The sequence below is a fragment of the Brassica rapa genome, chromosome A07 (assembly GCF_000309985.2).
Source record: "Brassica rapa cultivar Chiifu-401-42 chromosome A07, CAAS_Brap_v3.01, whole genome shotgun sequence".
NCBI classification, from domain to species: Eukaryota; Viridiplantae; Streptophyta; class Magnoliopsida; order Brassicales; family Brassicaceae; genus Brassica; species Brassica rapa.
Window position 1 is genome coordinate 26,328,542 of NC_024801.2, and position 18,748 is coordinate 26,347,289.

The window sequence follows — 18,748 nt, forward strand, 5'->3', positions numbered from 1 at the left end:
TTAAATCCAAACATTTCAAGAATTAGAATTAGGACATGCATTCAGAATATTATAAGTTTAAGTTAAGACCCCAAATTCAGTTTGCATAACCAATAGCTAAAGAAAATGATATTTTTTCAGCTTTAACTTACTATGAGGTGAAAGAAAGATGGGAGAGATTTTAATTTGGGATCAAAAACCAGTTTCATGATTTTGAAGTCGTTCAGATAATCACCAAAACACTTAAAACAAAGAAAGGAAAATGCTTTCAGTATCAAAATACAAAACAACGAACTAGTGGACAAAACCACAGCTAACTCAAAGTTGATGCTGTTCTTCATATGTTGCTCGGATACATGAAGACTCTGACCCTCATTCCCTGAAAAGGAAAGAAAAAGACAGCAAAGATGTCAGCTTTAAAAACCCAAGCAAGCTAATGATCTGATGGTTATAGAATATGTTAAAGTACCATGGACTTAGGAGGCAAGTTCGATGTGAATTTGGCACGGACAACACCGCTGTTACCATGAGGCCTGGTAACCTTTCCCCAGATGCAGCGGTAGTGGCTACCGTTCTTCTTGGTCTTAGCCTTGTATATGTAAGCCATCCTCTTTCCCTTGTACCATGTTACCTCCTCTGTAGTGTTGACTCCTTCGATCTGGATAAGGGATGTGTTTGGGTACTGGTTGGACTTGGACCTGCACAACAAAAAAAATGACATAAAACTAACGGAAGTACCAAATGGTTTTAACAAACAGAAAACTCAGCTAACAACTTATCTGTTTAGATTGACGGTAAGCTAGTATAATATTCTAAGAAAATGCAGACAGCTAGTTACACAAACATGGACTACAAAGTACATGAGGAGATTCTATAACTAACATAAAGTTCTGAACTTTATAAGGCGTCTAATATCATAAGTTCAGAATGTGATCTTAGCAGCTTCATTACATAAACTACTCATCATGATTCATTACATTGAATATAACAAGTAAGCAGTATAAAATGAATTAACATAGATAATAAAAGTAAAGGTGTCACCTTTTGTATCCCAAGATGGTTCCCCTAACGTAGAGTCTGCAAACATTCACAAGATAAACAAAAGATTCAGTCTTAAATCAAAACATAGCTTTACAAAAGTTTCAACATTGAGCAAAAATGTTCCTTTGCAATCGACGAGACCATCACGATTCAAAAGCAGCTTTGTGAAACTCGGGTTAGGTGAAACAAGAAACGAACCTGACACGTTCTCCTTGGCGTCCCTTCACCATTTTCGTGTCGGCTGATAAAACGAACAAGACTGCTGCAAAATGAGGAAGACGGAGGAAGCAAAACCCTAAAACATAAGTAGGAGCTTATATAGTTGTTGCCCTAGTTCTCACCTTTAGATTTGATTAAGAATGGGCCTATGGATTTCGAATAGCGGCCCATTAATAGTTTAAAACGAACCTAAATGTGTTTCCCTAGATTTGATTAAGAATTGTCTTATGGGCTTTAAAAAGCAGCCCATTAAGAGATTTAGGAATTTAAAAACGAGTTCCCTACTTCCTTTTTTATGTTGTCGTTGTCGTTGACTTTTAGTTACTACTTCACTGTCTCTCCATCTCCGATCATCTCTCCGCTTCTGCAATGTCGACTAGATCACCGACCAACCCACCTCGGAACAGTCTTCTTCTTCCTTCAGTTCTGGTCATCCTTGTCGGAGTAATCGCTGCGTTGACTTATCAGTCAATCTTAAAACCTCCTCCGCCGAATCTATGTGGCTCCCCGGGAGGTCCACCGATCACAGCACCGCGGATTAAGCTCCGAGACGGAAGGCATTTAGCGTACAAAGAGCACGGAGTTCCAAGAGAGAGAGCTCGCCGCAAAGTCATCTTCATCCACGGATCCGATTCTTGTCGACACGACGCCGTTTACGCCACTCGCCTCTCTCCGGTACTTATCGAACATTACCAATTAGTATTTATATCAATTTCTAGAAAATTAGAGTTTATTATATCAAACTTCAATTTCATTTACTAGGGCTTAATGGAGGAACTTAGTATGTATTTGGTTTCGTTTGACCGACCCGGTTACGGAGAGAGCGACCCGGATCCGAACCGGACCCCAAAGAGCTTGGCTTTAGACGTTGAAGAGCTTGCTGATCAGTTGCATCTTGGAGAGAAGTTCTATGTGATAGGTTACTCAATGGGAGGACAAGCAACATGGGGATGTCTTAAGTACATCCCTCACCGGTTAGCCGGAGCGACGCTCGTCGCTCCGGTGGTTAACTACTGGTGGAAGAGCTTGCCTTTGAATGTTTCCACTCAAGGTTACAGCTTGCAGCCAAAGAGAGATCAGTGGGCGGTTCGTGTTGCTCACTATGCTCCTTGGCTTATCCACTGGTGGAACACACAAAGATGGTTCCCCGGTTCGAGTGTTGCGAACCGAGATGGTGCTAGCTTCTCGCAGCCGGATAGGGATATCGTTTTGAAGCTTGGTTCTTCGAGGAAACCTCATTTGGCGGAAGTGAGACCGCAAGGGTTGCATGAGAGTATTAACCGTGATATGATTGTTGGGTTTGGGAGTTGGGAGTTTGATCCTATTGAGCTTGAGAACCCGTTCTTGAACAACCAGCAAGGCTCTGTTCATCTGTGGCATGGGGATGATGACATGTTAGTGCCTGTGACGCCGCAACGTTACATTGCTGAGAAGCTTCCGTGGCTTCACTATCATGAGGTTCCGGGAAGTGGCCACTTCTTTCACTACAATGGAGGTGTGGTTGATGACATTGTAAAGACGCTCTTCAAAACCGATACTGAGAATTGATGAACTATCCCACTACCCCAATGGTCTAAAGATGAAATGTTTGTTATCAAGGCCACTATGGTTTTATGCATAAACTTATTTATCTCTTCAAAAGTACTGGTTTTATGCATAAACTTATTTCTCTTTAAAAGGTTGAAAACATATTACAAGTAGACTTTTTACATCTTCACACCATTTTGACTTTTTAAAGTCTAACCAAAAGCCAAACCAAAAACCAAAGCAGAATACGAGTCTCTTCCAATTCCACAGAGGATCAAGTTACAACAACTCAAAGAACAACATTGCAAACTCTTTAAAGGAACTTAAGGCTTTAGTCCTCAACCATCTCTTCATCATCATCTATTTCCTCAATCCTCATCTTCTTCACCGCCTGAGCTGCATCACTTTTCTTTGGCCCATTAGCAATGTGAATCAACACATCCGACTTCTTCCCTGTCGTGGCATTCACCAGCCCTCCATTCTTCTCAACACGGTACACAAGATCAGACCCACCGCTGCCTGCATCTATGTAAACAGTTGAGTTCTCATCAATCTCCTCACGCACAACCATCTTTGACAACTCTGTCACCACCTTCTTCTCCATCCATCTCCTTATTGGCCTAGCCCCATACACCTAAACACACAACACAATCAAGAGTCAGCGAACAAAGTAAACCAAACTAATATATTAGTACATGACAAGCATTTACTTACAGGATCATAACTCTCTGCTAGAATATAGTCCAAAGCAGCATCAGTAACTGCCAAAGCCACACCTCTCTCAGCAAGCCTGACCGCAACATCCTTCATCTGAAGCCTCGCCACTTTCCTCAGCTGCTCATGCGAAAGTGGATCGAACACCACAATCTCGTCAAGCCTGTTCAGCAGCTCCGGTCTGAAGTGCCTCCTCACCTCCTGCATCACACACTCCCTAGCCACTTGCATCGACACTTTCCCAGTCAGCCCCGAAAGAAGATGCTCAGCACCAAGATTCGACGTCATGATGATCACCGAGTTCCTGAAATCAACCGTCCTCCCTTGTCCGTCCGTCAATCTACCATCGTCCAACACTTGGAGCAATGTGTTGAAAACAGCAACGTGGGCTTTCTCCACTTCATCAAAGAGTATTACACAGTAAGGACGTCTCCTCACAGCTTCAGTTAGTTGTCCTCCTTCCTCATGACCAACATAGCTGATGAGAAAAACACAATCATGTAAGAAAACAGACAAAAGATAATTAAAAACGAATTTTATATTAATAATATCAGTTGTCCAGAAAAAATATCAGATTTAAAAAAAAAAAGATAATTCTTAGCTGATGAGAAGAACACAATCATGCAAGTAAACAGACAAAGCATATTAAAAACAAACTGTATATTAATAATATCAGTTGTCCAAAAAAAAAATATAATATCAGATTTTTTAAAAAAAAATATAATAATTCTTATATATTGTGTTTTTATCTTGTTCTTGAAGGGTAAAGAGTTTTTTTTTTTTTTTTTTTGAGGTAAAGAGTTAAGGTACTTACCCTGGTGGTGCACCGATTAAGCGTGAGACAGAGTGCTGTTCCATATACTCAGACATATCAATCCGAACCAAGAGGTTCTCATCATCAAACAGCTGTTCAGCAAGAGCCTTAGCAAGCTCAGTCTTACCCACACCGGTCGGACCAAGGAACAAGAACGAACCAGTCGGCTGCTGCGGCCTTCCAAGCCCCGCCCTCGACCTCAAAATAGCCTCAGCGACCGCACTCACCGCTTGGTCTTGCCCCACGACTCTCTTGTGCAACCTATCAGCAAGACCAATCAATCTCTCCTTCTCGTTCTGACCAAGCCTCGTCACAGGAATCCCAGTCCACCGGCTCACAACCTCAGCTATATGTTCAGGTCCCACGTTCTCGGTGAGCATCATGTTCTCATCAGAGGTTCCTTCGAGCTGAGCTATCGCGGACTCCACTTCTTGAATCGCTCCGTATCTCAAGTCAGCAGCTCTTGCAAGATCGTATCTACGCTCCGCCTCCTGTAAAGCAAACATGAGCTCTTCTCTCTTTTGCTTTAGCCTCCTGATCTCGTCTATCCTCTCTTTCTCCTTTCTGTACTTCATCGTCAGAGGCTGTAGCTTGTCCCTCAAGTCATCGAGCTCTTTCCTCACCTCCACAAGGCGAGCTTTGCTGGCCTTGTCTTTCTCCCTCTCCAAGGCGTGTAGTTCAATCTCCAGCTGCATCCTCTTCCTCTCAAGGTTGTCTATCTCCTCAGGTTGGCTATCGAGCTGGACTCTCACGTTGGCACAAGCCTCGTCCACCAAATCAATTGCTTTGTCCGGTAAATGCCGACCTAATCAAACCACAAAACATGTCAAGAACAAGAACAAGAACAAGACTATATCAAAACAACAACATCGTCTTAGTATTAATTGCGGTAATAACAAAAACAACAACAAAAACTTTATACCTATATGTTTTTGTTACTACCGCAATTTAAAAACTATATATGTTTTTGTTACTACCGCAATTAACAATAAAATAATCACTATATCTAAATAATTTTTAACACTCTATATCTATATGTATGTTTTTGTTATTACCGCAATTAAAAGTAAAAAAAATATTATATCTATATATTTTTGTTAGTGCTATTTTTGTTACTACCGCAATTAATAGTAAAAAAGATATTTTTTAATTTTTTTTTAAATTAGGAGTATTGAAAATCTTTAGCGTTAATAATCTTTTAACGTACCAGTGATGTAACGAGCAGAGAGCTGAGCAGCATTGATAAGAGCTCTGTCCTGGATCCGAACACCATGATGTCCCTCATACTTCTCCTTAAGCCCTCTCAGAATACTAATAGTATCAACCACACTCGGCTCAGCCACATACACTTGCTGAAACCTTCTCTCAAAGGCAGCGTCTTTCTCAACGTACTTCCTATACTCCTCAAGCGTCGTGGCGCCAATGCAACGCAGCTGACCTCTAGCCAACATAGGCTTAAACAGATTCGCAGCGTCCATCGACCCTTCGGTCTTCCCAGCTCCCAAAACCAAATGAATCTCGTCGATAAAGAGAATCACTTTCCCTTCAGCTTCCTCGACTTCTTTCAACACAGCTTTTAGTCTTTCTTCAAACTCTCCTCTGTACTTAGCACCAGCGACCAAAGCTCCCATGTCTAGAGATATTAATCTAACGTCGGTGAGACTGTTGGGGACGTCTCCTTTGACTATCCGTTGAGCTAAACCTTCGACAACAGCTGTTTTCCCGACACCTGGCTCTCCGATTAGGACAGGGTTGTTCTTGGTTCTCCTCGAGAGGATCCTAACCACTCTTCTAATCTCCTCGTCACGACCAATCACTGGATCAAGCTTCCCAGCTTCTTCGACCAAGTCTCTTCCGTAAGTCTTCAACGCTTGGAAGTTTGTATCCCCCGAAGCGCTCTCCACCTTCTTGCCTTCCTTCCCACGCAACTTCTCGACCTCTGACTTAACCTTCGCCGCCCCAACGCCAACTTCTTGCAACAGATCCTTGATCTGAGAGTCTTCGAGGAGGCCTATGACAAGCTGGTCCACGGCTAAGTGTGTGTCGCCGCGTGACTTCTGAGCGGCTTGAGCGCGGCGTATCGCTTTGATGAGGCTCGAGCTAGCGGGAACGTCGTCTGGTGGAGGAGACTGCGAGGGGAGCTTCTTTAAAGCTTGGTTGATCACTCTTTCCGCTGACTGAGCTGCGTTCTCGCCGCCGGCGCTGGAGATGGATTGAGGGAAGATACCTGAAGGGTCGGAGATCAACGCGCCGGCTAAGTGCAGGGGAGTGATCTGAGCGTGTCCTGCGTTTACTGCTAGCTCGTGAGCAGCTGCGATAGTCTCGTTTGTCTTGTGTGTGAACTTCTCAGGATTCATCTTGTTAGTTTCTGAACAGTAAGCAAAGAACCTCAGAATCTTGAATACTCTAACAAGAAAGAACAAGAATCAACAAGAAGTTAGTATTTTAGCTTATTTTACCTTAAAGATATGAAAAGTGTGGAGCTTTTCTTCAATGAATCAGTAACGTTCTTGTTCTTGTTTCTCTGTTTTAGAAAGCTTTGTGATTTTTTTTTGCGAGGAAGCAAGGAGGCAGGAGATGTATGTTTTAAAAGGAAAGGGGATTCATCTGGAAAGATAGAGACTTCTCTTACTTGAGAACTAGAAGTTACTAGAGAACTCGCGAGAAACAGAGAGAGTTATGCCAGATAGATGCCACGTGGAACTCCGTTATTATTGGACCTTCTAAAACTATTGGGCATAAAAAAGGAACCTTCCATAAGTACAAGGACTTAAATGATATTTTTCAGAAGTTAAAGAGACACAGAGAGTGTGACAGGTAGACGCCACGTGGAACTTCGTTATTATTGGACCTTCTAAAAAGTATGTGGGAAAATAGAAACCTTCCATAAGTATAAGGACTTAAATGAAAATTTTAGAAGCTTTGATAAAATTATACGTTATTTAATAAAACAGTCCTTTTATTTCCTTGGTTACACCGGATCTTGCCTTGATCCAGATTCTATCCTCTGCTCCTTCCTCGTACTGCGCACCGTTCACGTAAGCCTTTCCTTTCCTTCTCCATCACTTGTGTTGTGTAATGATAGATCTCCCTGCGCAGAAACTAAGTGTAACGAAATTTTTTGATTATTCGTACAGTTTTAGATTTAAAGTCACAAACTTTACGAAAACAGAGCATTTATAGTTGTTGCATGTGGCTAAAGATCGAGTCTTTTGTTTTGATCTTTGTAGATACTACGATGGGTGCTAACGAAACGAATGTGGAGAGCAAAGAGTACCGTCTCTCTCGAGAAGTGAAGGAAGCTCTACAAGCTATAGCCTCAGAGTGGGAAGACGTGATCGATTCCAAGGCGCTGCAAGTGATTCCTCTGAAAGGTGCGATGACCAACGAGGTGTTTCAGATCAAGTGGCCCACTAGAGAAAGTGGGCCTTCTCGTAAGGTTCTCGTTAGGATTTACGGTGAAGGTGTTGGGATTTTCTTTGACCGTGAGGATGAGATCAGGACGTTTGAGTTCATGTCTAAGCATGGTCATGGGCCTTTGTTGTTGGCAAGGTTTGGTAATGGTCGGATCGAAGAGTTTCTCCATGCACGGGTATTTAAGTTATTTTGAATGTCTTTGCACTTACTTACACCCATGTTTGGTTGTAACTTTCTTCTTTTTTTTGGTGTTTTCAGACACTATCTGCTTCTGATTTGCGTGATCCTGTGATATCTGGTCGGATAGCTACTAGGATGAAGGAGTTTCACGGTCTTGACATGCCTGGTGTGAAGAAGGCTTTGCTTTGGGACAGGTTACGGTATGTTTCCTTTGTTTTTTTCTTTCTCTGCTTTGTTTTTCTGATAATATAGTTTGATTCTTGGGTCTTTGTGGATTCAGAAAATGGCTAAGTGCATGCAAGAGACTGGCTTCACCTGAAGAAGCTAAGTCCTTTCGTCTGGATGTTATGGAGATGGAGATTAATTTGCTTGAGAGAGCTCTCTTTAAGAGTGATGAAAAGATTGGGTTTTGCCACAATGATTTACAGTATGGGAACATAATGATGGATGAGGAAACCAAAGCAATAACCATCATTGTGAGGTTTCATTATTTGCTTATCTTTGTGGTGTAGCATTACTAGGATATGGATCCTAATTCGGATTTATTAATTCATTTTACAAAAAAAAACAGGATTATGAATACTCTTGCTACAATCCTGTGGCTTATGACATTGCCAATCACTTCTGCGAGATGGCTGCTGATTACCACACTGACACACCTCACATCATGGATTACACTAAATACCCTGGTACGTCACTGTTTCATGTAATCTCTCTTCATCTTTTGAAATGGTAAAAGATCGATCGTATATGTTATTAATGTGAGTCAAAATGTATATAGGTGTGGAGGAGCGTAAACGATTTGTGAAAACATATATGAGTCCTTCAGGTGATTATTTTATCACACTCTCCTCGTCTCTCTATGAGATTCAGCATTCTCAATTGTATCTGTTCTATTGAACTCTTCAGGTGAAGAAGAGCCCAGCGATACAATGGTCAAAAAACTCCTTGAGGATGTTGAGAAATATACACTTGCTAGTCATCTAACTTGGGGTTTATGGGGAATCATATCGGTATTATCTACAGTCACCTTCTGTCGTACCTGCACATTTGTATATGTTTATATATTTATATGGCTTTGATCTTGATTTTTGGCTAAAACTTTGTAGGAACATGTGAATGAAATCGACTTCGACTACATGGAGTACGCAAGACAAAGGCTTAACCAGTATTGGTTAACAAAGCAGAGGCTCATTGGTAATCCTTGAGGGCTTCAAACATTAGTAAACTTTTATGGACGCATTTCAAGGAGAGTAGTAATGGTGGTAAAGAGGTATACATAATACAACGATTATCTACCAGCTTAGAACAATAAAAAAAAATGTAACGTTCTGTTTCATTTTCTTATAAGAAGTTAAGTGTACGGCTGAGTACAATTTGATTAGTTTCAGATGACATTTTCTCATCTGGTAAGCAACTCAAAATAAAACACAAAGCTGTTTACATATATATATGCATAGAGATAGTGCTTAAGTAATAATTTAGGAACTGAGATCTATACATCAGTGCCTTTGAATCATACACAATTGAATTGGCTCTCAAAAGGTGTAGCTTATACTCTAAAAATTAAATAAAAACAACAAAATGCTGTATGGCCTTCTCTCCATCTTTATTGACAATCACAGGTTCTTGGAGCTCTTTTCTCCATCTACTTGTGAGCCTTGTGATGGCCATAGAAGTTAACAACCATTTCACTTCCCCTGTTTTTTATCTGCAAGTTCAAAAACCCAAGACACTTAGTATTGGACAAGTACAATTTAGTTGAGAAAACAACAATGTTTTATTACAAAAAGCTGCAAAGGTCCCGTTTGTAAAAGATAAGAAGAGCCGAGACACAATGAAGAATAGTCAGTTAAAGCTAGTCTTAACTTTACCTTTCTGGAACCACGGTTTTCGAACTAGCTTGCTGATGCGGCGCTCGTGCCATTCCACTAGTTCATCAACTCCATTAGATTTAGACAGCAAAGGGCCCGAGAATTCGATCTTGTCCTCATCATCACCCTGTCAAAAGCTCTAAGTTATCAGCATCATTGAGCATGCTTTTCTATGAACTCAAAAAAGGAGACAAACCAAATCATGCCTACTTTCTTTCTCTCTCCCATCTGGACTCTAGCTAAAAGCGTGGAGAGAGAAATAGAGATGTCAATTGGACACACTGTCCATTGGTTACCGATGTCCAAGCCCATTTGGACTAACCAAATTAGACCAATAAATAAAGCTGTCCAGTTGGTCGAAACCCAATAAACTCCAAATCCAATGGGCTTAAACCAAATGGACATGGGCGGCCCAATGGGTTTCCAATGGATATTACTCTTTTTCGGCTCTCGTCTCTGCGACTCTCATCTCTTCCCGTTCTCTCTCGATGAAGTCGACTCACGGCGACTCTCCGTTCTCTCTCCCCTCAGCGTCTTAATCCTCGACTCTCTCTCTCTCTCGGCGTCTCGATCCGCCTCTCTCTCTCTCTCGGCGTCTCGATCATCTCTCTCTCTTTCTCGCGAGTCGCGACTCTCGATCCGATCTGCCTCTCTCGTATGTCTCTTCTCTCTGTCTTAGCTCTAAGGTTCCATTGTGCATGTTGATGAATTTTCTCTTCTCTGATTGTGTACAGCTTCTCAGTGACTCTCTCTCTCTCTCGGCGTCTCGATCCGCCTCTCTCTCTCTCTCGGCGTCTCGATCATCTCTCTCTCTCGGCGTCTCGGTATGATGGGTTTCTCTGATTTGTTTCTCTGATGCGTTTGATTCAGTTTAGTTTTGATGGGTTTCTCTGCTTTGTTTGCGTTTGTATTTAGATGTGCAAATCATTTGTTTCAGCTGGTTATGGTGTAACATTAGCTTGCGTTTAGACACATATAGCTTGCGTTTTAAATCATTTGTTCCAGCTGGTTTTGAACGAGTTTTAAATGACTTAAATACACATATAGCTTGCGTTTGTATATAGTTTGATGGGTTTCTCTGATTTGTTTGATGGGTTTCTCTATATAGCTTGCGTTTGTATATAGTTTGATGGGTTTCTCTGATTTGTTTGATGGGTTTCTCTATATAGCTTGCGTTTGTATATAGTTTGATGGGTTTCATCTGTTTATTTGGTTTCTGATTGTTACATCTCCTTTGTCTTGTTTGCTTTCAGATGGATATATTGAGTTTGAACAATGATGATGAGTATGCGAGTGAAGATGCATGTTCAGAACAGGAAATGGACGAGAACAATCCTATTGTGGACGAGTCTCTCATGAGCACAGCCGAAGGGAAAGGTAAACACAAGCGTAGACACTCTAAGTGCTGGAACCACTTTACTATAGAAGGAGATAGGTTGCCTGATGGGAAATTCAAATGTGTCTGCAACCACTGTAGCCAGTTTTACTACCTAAACTTGCATAAAAGTGGAACCAATACTATGCTTCGCCACTCTGAACGCTGCCCCAAAACCCTTAGTAGTATTGTAGGTTGTAAGAAGATCGATCAGTTGGTGTTTCGAGATATGATTGCTGTGGCTATTGTTGAGCATGATCTCCCCTACGCCTTTGTAGAGTTTAGAAGGGTTAGGGAAGCCTTGAAGTATGCCAACCCCACCATAGAATTCTGGTGTAGGAACACAGCTGTAGCCGATGTACTTAAGATATTTGAGGGGGAGAAAAGGAGACTTAAACATGTGTTAAATGAGCTTCCGGGTAGAGTTTGTCTAACCACCGATCTATGGAGAGCTATAACCATCGAGGGTTATCTCTGTCTCACTGTCCATTATATAGATGCTGAATGGAACCTTAGAGCTAAGATCCTTTCTTTTTGCGCCTTCCCTCCACCGCACACTGGTACTGCCATTGCCATGAAGCTATTGGAGTTGCTAAAAGAATGGGGTCTGCTAAAGAAGGTCTTCACTATAACCGTGGACAATGCCTCTTCCAATGATAATATGCAAGGAGTAGTCAAGAGGCAGCTTAAGAAAGATTTAGTCTGTGGTGGAGAGTTCTTTCACATCAGGTGTGTTGCTCATATTTTAAACCTCATTGTACAAGATGGTTTAGCGGTGATAGGTGAGGCGTTAGAGAAGATCAGAGACAGTGTTAAGTATGTCCAGATAACTGAGTCTAGAGAGATATTGTTTCAAGGCTGTGTGGAGTCGGTTGGAGTTCGGAAGAAAGGGGATTTACTTTTGGATTGTCCCACGCGGTGGAACTCTACCTATCTCATGTTAACTAGAGCTCTTCACTATAAAGAGGCATTCAAGAATCTTGCAGAGATTGAGACAAGCTACCAGAGCTTACCTACAGAATCTGAGTGGTTAAGAGCTAACCTCATTTCTGGTTTGTTACAGCCATTCGATGAGATGACAAGGCTTGTTTCTGGCACCAAATACCCTACAGCGAATCTGTATTTCATGGAGGTGTGGAAAATTCAGACTTGGTTGAATACAAACGAGTTTCATGAAGATAGAGTGATCGCTGATATGGTGGATTCAATGAGGATGAAATTTGTGAAGTACTGGGAAGAGTACAGTGACATTTTGGCAATTGCAGCTGTGTTAGATCCTAGACTCAAGTTCAAGGTCTTGGAGTACTGCTACCACACTCTAGATCCAGCAACATGTAAATCCAAAATGGATTACATACGAAAAAAGGTGGTGAAGTTGTATGGAGTATACAAGAAGAATAGTAGTGCTCATAGTTCACAAGAAGTAGAAGAAGATGCTCTACCAGCTGGTTATGGTGTAAGTCATTTAAAACCAATGCTTTAGATGTGTATTTAAGTTATCTACCAGAAACTGATGCTTTAATAATCTCTTTCTTTGTAGGGCTTCTATGCGTTCTTCTCTCAACAATCAGGAACAAGAAAATCTGCTTTGGATTTGTATCTGAGTGAACCTGTGCTTGATATGGTGTCAAATTTAAAGTTAGATGTCCTTGAGTATTGGAGGGACAACGCAAACCGTTTTAAGGAGCTCTCTAGAATGGCAAGCGATGTCCTATCCATCCCAATAACAACGGTATCATCAGAGTCATCATTCAGTGCCGGAAGTAAGGTTCTCAGCAAATACAGGAACAGACTTCTCCCTTCAAATGTTCAAGCTTTAATCTGCACTAGAAACTGGCTCAGAGGTTTTGAAGTGATTGGTGAGTCTGTTGCATTTATAATCTGATGGGTTTGTGTATCTGATATGTGAAATTATTGATTGAACTTCTTGTTTTTGATAGCTGGATGCGATTTAGATGAGGAAGGTAAAGAAGATAAGCAAGATACCAATGTGGAAGCAGAAGGAAGTGGAAGGAAGAAGAGGACCCGACTCAACTAAACCCTAAAGGTATAATCATTAATCTCACTTGAACTGATGTCTGTGATTACTGTCATGTTACTTTGTGTGATATGAATCTATAAAATGTTTGATGCCTTGTTGAGTAGTGTTTTATACATTGAACTGATGTTTGTGTGATATGTACTGTCATGTTTAAACCAATGTATTTTACTATCTGCTTGTGTGATAACTTATGTGTTTTAATTTGATAGGAGAGGCTGAGAAGATAAAGAAGAGAAGGGCTTTGTGGAATTATGTATGAATCATTATGCTTTGGATTTTTTATTTTTATGTAGGAACCATTATGTATGAACTAATATATGAATTTTCTATGCTTTGGATATGTAAAACTTATGAAACTTAATGTGTAAAACTTGAAATTTATGTTTTTTATGGATGTTTCACAAAAAAAAATGTTTTTTATGGATTTAGCATATTAAAGCAGAAATTGTATTTGGGCTTTGTGGAATGCCCATTTGGACTTGGGCCAATTTGGTCTGGACAATTTGGTCTGGTACAATTTGGGCTTAAAAAAATAATGTCCATTTGGACTGTTGTGTCCATTTGGACAACCCATTTGGACTTGGGCAGCCCAATTGACATCTCTAGAGAGAAAGAACAAAAGAATACTTAAACAGCTGAGCAAACATGATTTGTATACAACGGTAAACTAGTCCTTCATTTCTACTTTTCTGAGTCGCATATCCCATTTCACACCATTTCTTATACATAATGTATGTAATATACATATAATCACCAAAATAGATTAAAGCCGTAATGCAATCATATCTCAAATTACTTCATTTTGTTTCTAAAACACCGAATCGGTTTTGACAATGGGGATTACATCATAAGAACAAGTAGTTTCACTTGAAAGAATGTATGGCACAGAGCATGCTTGGTCTCTATTCTGTCTATCAAAAGCACTAAACGGCCATGGGAACAATGCAAACAACGAAAAATTCTATATGGAATTTAAGATATCAAAGAAACTAGAAGGGTGCTCTTAGAGCTTCTATAATCTATGGACGTACCAAATTATTACCCATCTTTGTTGCCCTTTTGTCTCTCTGTCCCAATGACAGTTCTTGTGAGTGATACTCGTCCGATGCACCAAAAGAATCTAGACGTTCAAGTTGTCTCCACTGCTTCAGCATAGAACGTTTCACTGCCTCGTATGACTCCTGGCCTCGAGAATCTGTCTTGTCTTCACGTTTGTCATCATTTTTACTCTCATTTATCTTAGGTTCGACACCATTCCCATTGTAAGCAGGAGAAGGTCCACATGCATTAGGAATGTGACCTCTTGAAAGAGAACGATTATGCACCTTAACGCATGCTTCATCTTTATCTCGTTTCGCCCAAGCAAAACTGCTTGATTTGGAAACTTGTAAGGGCCCTGAGAAGGGTACATCACCTTGGGATGCATTTTTCACATGGGAAGCTTCGTCTTTCTTGTGATCTAACTGGGTTTGCACCTTCCCACAGAACTTGGCATCACTTTCAATCGAAATGGGAACTAAATGACCAATTCTTTCCTGCAAACACAAAAAAAGGGAGAGCAGATTTGAGTTTATTGCAAGAGGAACATACTTTCAAGATGCAGATAACAGGTAGACAAGAGAGTAAGTAAAAAGTACCTCAGCTGGTGCCAGTTTATTGAATGAAAGAGTCTTCCGTGATGGCTTCCTCGCTTCTACACCACGTCTTCCATTCCCGCTAATCTTTTTCCTGAAAATCAGACATGAAGTAGGACGATGTTACAAATGCTTCCAAGATAATGAAAGGCCAATCAAAATGGTGGACTGGTAATTTTCTATCAGATAATGAAAGAAAATTTTAACCTTGTTGCTTCTGTCCGATGCTTTGTATCTATCTCCTTGCTAGGTGGATACATTGGCAAGCTTGAGGGATCACAAGCAAAAGGTTCTGTAGTAAAATACTGGAAACAAAAAGACGCAATGTCTTCATTAATTAATTAGTAAAAGATAAGCAAAATGCAGCAATGTGGTTCGTTCCCAAGCTTGATACGTTAATGGATTCAAATGATAAAAAGGGTTACCTCAGAAACAAGGGCTGTAGAGGCAGTACCGCGTTTTAGGGGATCTATAGAAAGAAGAGTTTCTATCAGACTGATTTCAATCTCAGACAAATCTTTCAACGTTTCCCGGAGACAGCTGTCATAGTTTTGCTGTGGCTTGAAAAGCATTGCATGAGGAAGTTTGGATTTTTTCCAGTAATCTGCTGGTGGAGATCCACACAGTTTGAATATTTTGTGCAGCTGTTCAACCTGTTCCATACAATTTAAGGTTCATTTTTCACCAATCCATGACCAAAAGGTCCAATATCATAAATAGGATACAATGCTATGTGGTCTTACCTCAGTTCTTCCCCGGAGAATGGGTTTCCCAAGAAGCAACTCAGCGAAAACACAACCAACACTCCACAAATCAACAGTTGATCCATAGTCCGTTGCCCCAAGCAAAAGCTCAGGTGGACGGTACCACAGAGTGACAACTCGACTAGTAAGAGGCTTCTTCTTGTGCCCAGAAGAGTTGCTGAAGTTTGCTAACCCAAAATCAGCCACCTTTAGTATTCCTTCATTACTCAACAAGAGATTCGAACCCTTTATGTCCCGATGCATCACACCTCGAGAGTGACAATGATCAAGCCCAGACAACAGCTGCTTCATGTAACACTTAATCTGCCAATGATCATACAAACAAACACATAAGAAAAAAACTCCCATCAAATGATAATGATTCCTCCACTATTAAAATAAACAAACCTGTGGTGTCGTGAACTTGATGTCAGGGGAAGCAAGAAGACCAGTGAGATCATGCTCCATATACTCAAACACGAGTTGTATGGTGCAAGATAGTTTTGAAGTAATCAAACCTTCCAGCTTGATAACGTTGGGATGATTGAGTTTCCTAAGTATCAAAATCTCTCTCGCCATAAACTTAACACTCTCTGGCTCGAAGTTGTCGAACCTCACCTTCTTCAATGCCACAATCTTCCCAGTCTCAGTCTCTACCGCACGGAACACACTGCTATAAGTCCCTTGTCCAATCTACAGAAACCAAACTAAACTCCATTAGTTTCACTATTTCCTCAACCAAACAACATTTCAATAATAATAATAATAACCATTTATACGAAACTCAAATTGTTTTAACCATTTTAAATTAGTTAAAATTAGTCTAAATATATTAAATTAATTAATAATATTAATGCAAATCCACAAATTTGTCTAATTTAATTTTTTATGTGTAGTTTTATAATTCGTCAAAATAATTTTATAATTAAACTCAAATCTCATTAAAATATCTAATGTAAATGTAAAATATATAAAAATAAATCAATAATTTGATAAGGTCTAAATCTCATATAATCCACCTAATCACTAGTCGTCCGTGAACACACATTGTTACTACCTAACCATTTCTTAAACATCGATAATAATAGCCTTGAATTAAACAGATCCCTCCCCTGGAACCAATGACCTCTTACATGTAATCTAAAGTTTTAGCCACTAGGCCACACAATACGAACCTTCTCGAGCTTTTCGAAAGCATCAGATCGAAGTGGGACCCAGCCATGGATAGCTTCACCAGCCACGTTGCTCAGCCACGCAGGCCAACCGGCAGCGACCTGCTCCGCCTCAATGTATTTGCTGATACTACCGAGACGGAAACTCAGCGAGCCGCTACCGCGTCCCGACTCGCTCAACTCGCTCCCGAGCTCACTCTTCTGGCTCCTCTTCCAGCTCCTGCTCCTCCACGACGCGAGCTTCTTTAGAATCGGGCGAGGCGGATCCTCGACCACAACCCGACCCGATCCGGAGCACTCGTTCTCGTTCTCCTTGAATACGCCCGAGTGATCGATCGCCGGCGTCACGGAGACCGTCTGCTTCGAGTTAACGCAGCCCATTTTTTTGTAACGGAATTGCGAATTCTTCTCGTAACCTACCAATCAACACACGCCAGCTAAGTCTCGCACTGGATCCGTCTGCGTAATCGGATCCGGGTTGGAGTGAATCTCCTGAGAGAGTGGTGAATCTCTGAGGTTTCGTATTTTTATAATGAGAGAAGAAGAGAGAATGTTTTTGGCGTATTACGGAAGATGACAGTACATTTTAAAAAAAAACGATTTAAGATTTAAAATACAGAAGAATACATGCATTTATTAATTTCTGGTCCAATAAATCGAATCTACACCTTCCAGTTTTGAAATTCTATTTTAGCAATATAGTTAATGACAGCTTTTTGGTTCAAATGAATAGTAGACTACACAAATGTGGAAGAATATTAATTTTTAAAAAGGAAATATTATATTAAATCGTGTGGAAAAAATAGAATATATATATTGGATGTATGCATTAATTTTGGGTTGGATGAATAGTAGACTCCACAAATGTGGAAGAGTATTAATTTTATAAGAACATTATTAAACAGTGTGGAAATTAATTTTGGTTGAAATGAATAGTAGTCCACACATGTGTGGTTAAAAAGGAAATATCATCAAACCGTGTGGAATATAATTGTGAAATAGAAGGGAAATTATCTATAGGCTTGTATTGTACTCGTATGTATTAATGTTTGGTCTATAGTCAGTCAGTACACGCGAATGGCTATTATTGAATTATCAAATTGTGCGAAGGTGACTTGAAATGATATATGTCCATAAGCACTAAGTAGCATATGACTAATAAGATTTACAAAGCTATAAACTATGATTAAGTTTCCATAAGATAAGTCAAAACAAATTCATTACAGAGACATATCATAATTGCAAAGAGAACCACACTTGTGTCTCTAATGCTTTGCCAGCTCTTAGACTATGATGACTACTGCTATTTATCATAATTTCTTTTTCTCCAAATTCAAAATACTGATTTATATTTTATATTTTAAACAACGTCCACATGTAACTTTATTATTTATCAAATTTATACCTAAAAAGACCGAAAAAATACTAGTAGAATCCAAAAGAAAAGTCGGCAACTTCCAACTGCAAAAACGACCAAAAAACAAAGAAAACAGTAGTCACATCTATTTCAAAATCGCTATGATTCAAAAGAAACCAAACTCGAATCCAAATCATTATTATCTTCTGAAAATCGATATTTAGTTGAGTTCTTGGTGAGCCTAAAGTCCATCATAGCATACTGATATTAATGATGATCAGATTAATAAGAGAATTTATTCGCAAACAAAACACTTATTAAAGTTAACTAGGATAAGACCCGCGCCTTGCGCGGAATTAAGTTATTATTTTTATTATATTTTGGAAAATGAAACAATAGTTTGGCTTCATTTGGATTAGGGGTGTTCAATCCGAATATCGGGTTGGTTTCGGTTCGGTTCGTTTTTTTCGGTATTTCGGTTAGTAAAATATAACTACTATTCTAAATCCATATTTACTTTGACTTTAGTCATTCACATACTTTTGAAAGATTTCAACTGGACGACTAAATTGATCAGCCAATCTTGTTGCTTTAAATCATTAGTATTTATATATATATATTATTTAGTTTGAATATTTATTAAATAAAAATTCATATGCGT

The 18,748-nt window shown here is 40.0% G+C and overlaps 5 protein-coding genes across 7 annotated transcripts; 2 read left to right on the forward strand and 3 right to left on the reverse strand.

The window, feature by feature from the left end:
* Positions 1-138: 138 nt before the first annotated feature.
* On the reverse strand, positions 139-1,378 carry LOC103831899 (60S ribosomal protein L35a-1). The gene is made up of 4 exons (XM_009107839.3): positions 1,219-1,378; positions 1,021-1,056; positions 449-677; positions 139-358 (listed from the first exon to the last, which is right to left on the reverse strand). Exons 1-4 carry the CDS (start codon positions 1,248-1,250, stop codon positions 317-319), a joined length of 339 nt encoding a protein of 112 aa, XP_009106087.1. The 5' UTR covers positions 1,251-1,378; the 3' UTR covers positions 139-316.
* A 54-nt stretch (positions 1,379-1,432) lies between these two features.
* Positions 1,433-2,928, forward strand: LOC103831901. The gene is made up of 2 exons (XM_009107841.3): positions 1,433-1,914; positions 2,002-2,928. Exons 1-2 carry the CDS (start codon positions 1,609-1,611, stop codon positions 2,785-2,787), a joined length of 1,092 nt encoding a protein of 363 aa, XP_009106089.1. The 5' UTR covers positions 1,433-1,608; the 3' UTR covers positions 2,788-2,928.
* Positions 2,888-6,974, reverse strand: LOC103831900 (chaperone protein ClpB1). The gene is made up of 5 exons (XM_009107840.3): positions 6,754-6,974; positions 5,502-6,662; positions 4,295-5,099; positions 3,481-3,958; positions 2,888-3,400 (listed from the first exon to the last, which is right to left on the reverse strand). Exons 2-5 carry the CDS (start codon positions 6,649-6,651, stop codon positions 3,098-3,100), a joined length of 2,736 nt encoding a protein of 911 aa, XP_009106088.1. The 5' UTR covers positions 6,652-6,662; positions 6,754-6,974; the 3' UTR covers positions 2,888-3,097.
* A 250-nt stretch (positions 6,975-7,224) lies between these two features.
* On the forward strand, positions 7,225-9,296 carry LOC103831902 (probable choline kinase 2). 2 transcript variants are annotated; one of them, XM_009107842.3, is made up of 8 exons: positions 7,225-7,332; positions 7,525-7,886; positions 7,970-8,091; positions 8,172-8,367; positions 8,463-8,580; positions 8,673-8,720; positions 8,801-8,904; positions 9,001-9,296. In XM_009107842.3, the coding sequence occupies exons 2-8, from the start codon at positions 7,533-7,535 to the stop codon at positions 9,097-9,099; spliced, it is 1,041 nt and encodes a 346-aa protein (XP_009106090.1). In that variant the 5' UTR covers positions 7,225-7,332; positions 7,525-7,532; the 3' UTR covers positions 9,100-9,296. The 2 variants fall into 2 exon arrangements, with proteins under 2 accessions (XP_009106090.1, XP_009106091.1); XM_009107843.3 differs by having other exon boundaries at positions 7,281-7,402.
* Positions 9,297-9,315: 19 nt separating this feature from the next.
* Positions 9,316-17,327, reverse strand: LOC103831904 (protein IMPAIRED IN BABA-INDUCED STERILITY 1). Of its 2 annotated transcripts, XR_004449493.1 has the most exons (10): positions 16,734-17,327; positions 15,967-16,251; positions 15,559-15,882; positions 15,241-15,468; positions 15,023-15,120; positions 14,819-14,909; positions 14,213-14,716; positions 9,766-9,892; positions 9,532-9,602; positions 9,316-9,490 (listed from the first exon to the last, which is right to left on the reverse strand). XR_004449493.1 is itself a non-coding variant. In XM_009107844.3 (9 exons), the coding sequence occupies exons 1-9, from the start codon at positions 17,109-17,111 to the stop codon at positions 9,583-9,585; spliced, it is 2,055 nt and encodes a 684-aa protein (XP_009106092.1). In that variant the 5' UTR covers positions 17,112-17,326; the 3' UTR covers positions 9,316-9,582. The 2 variants fall into 2 exon arrangements, 1 of the variants encoding a protein (XP_009106092.1); XM_009107844.3 differs by having other exon boundaries at positions 9,316-9,602; positions 16,734-17,326.
* Between the last annotated feature and the right edge of the window lie 1,421 nt (positions 17,328-18,748).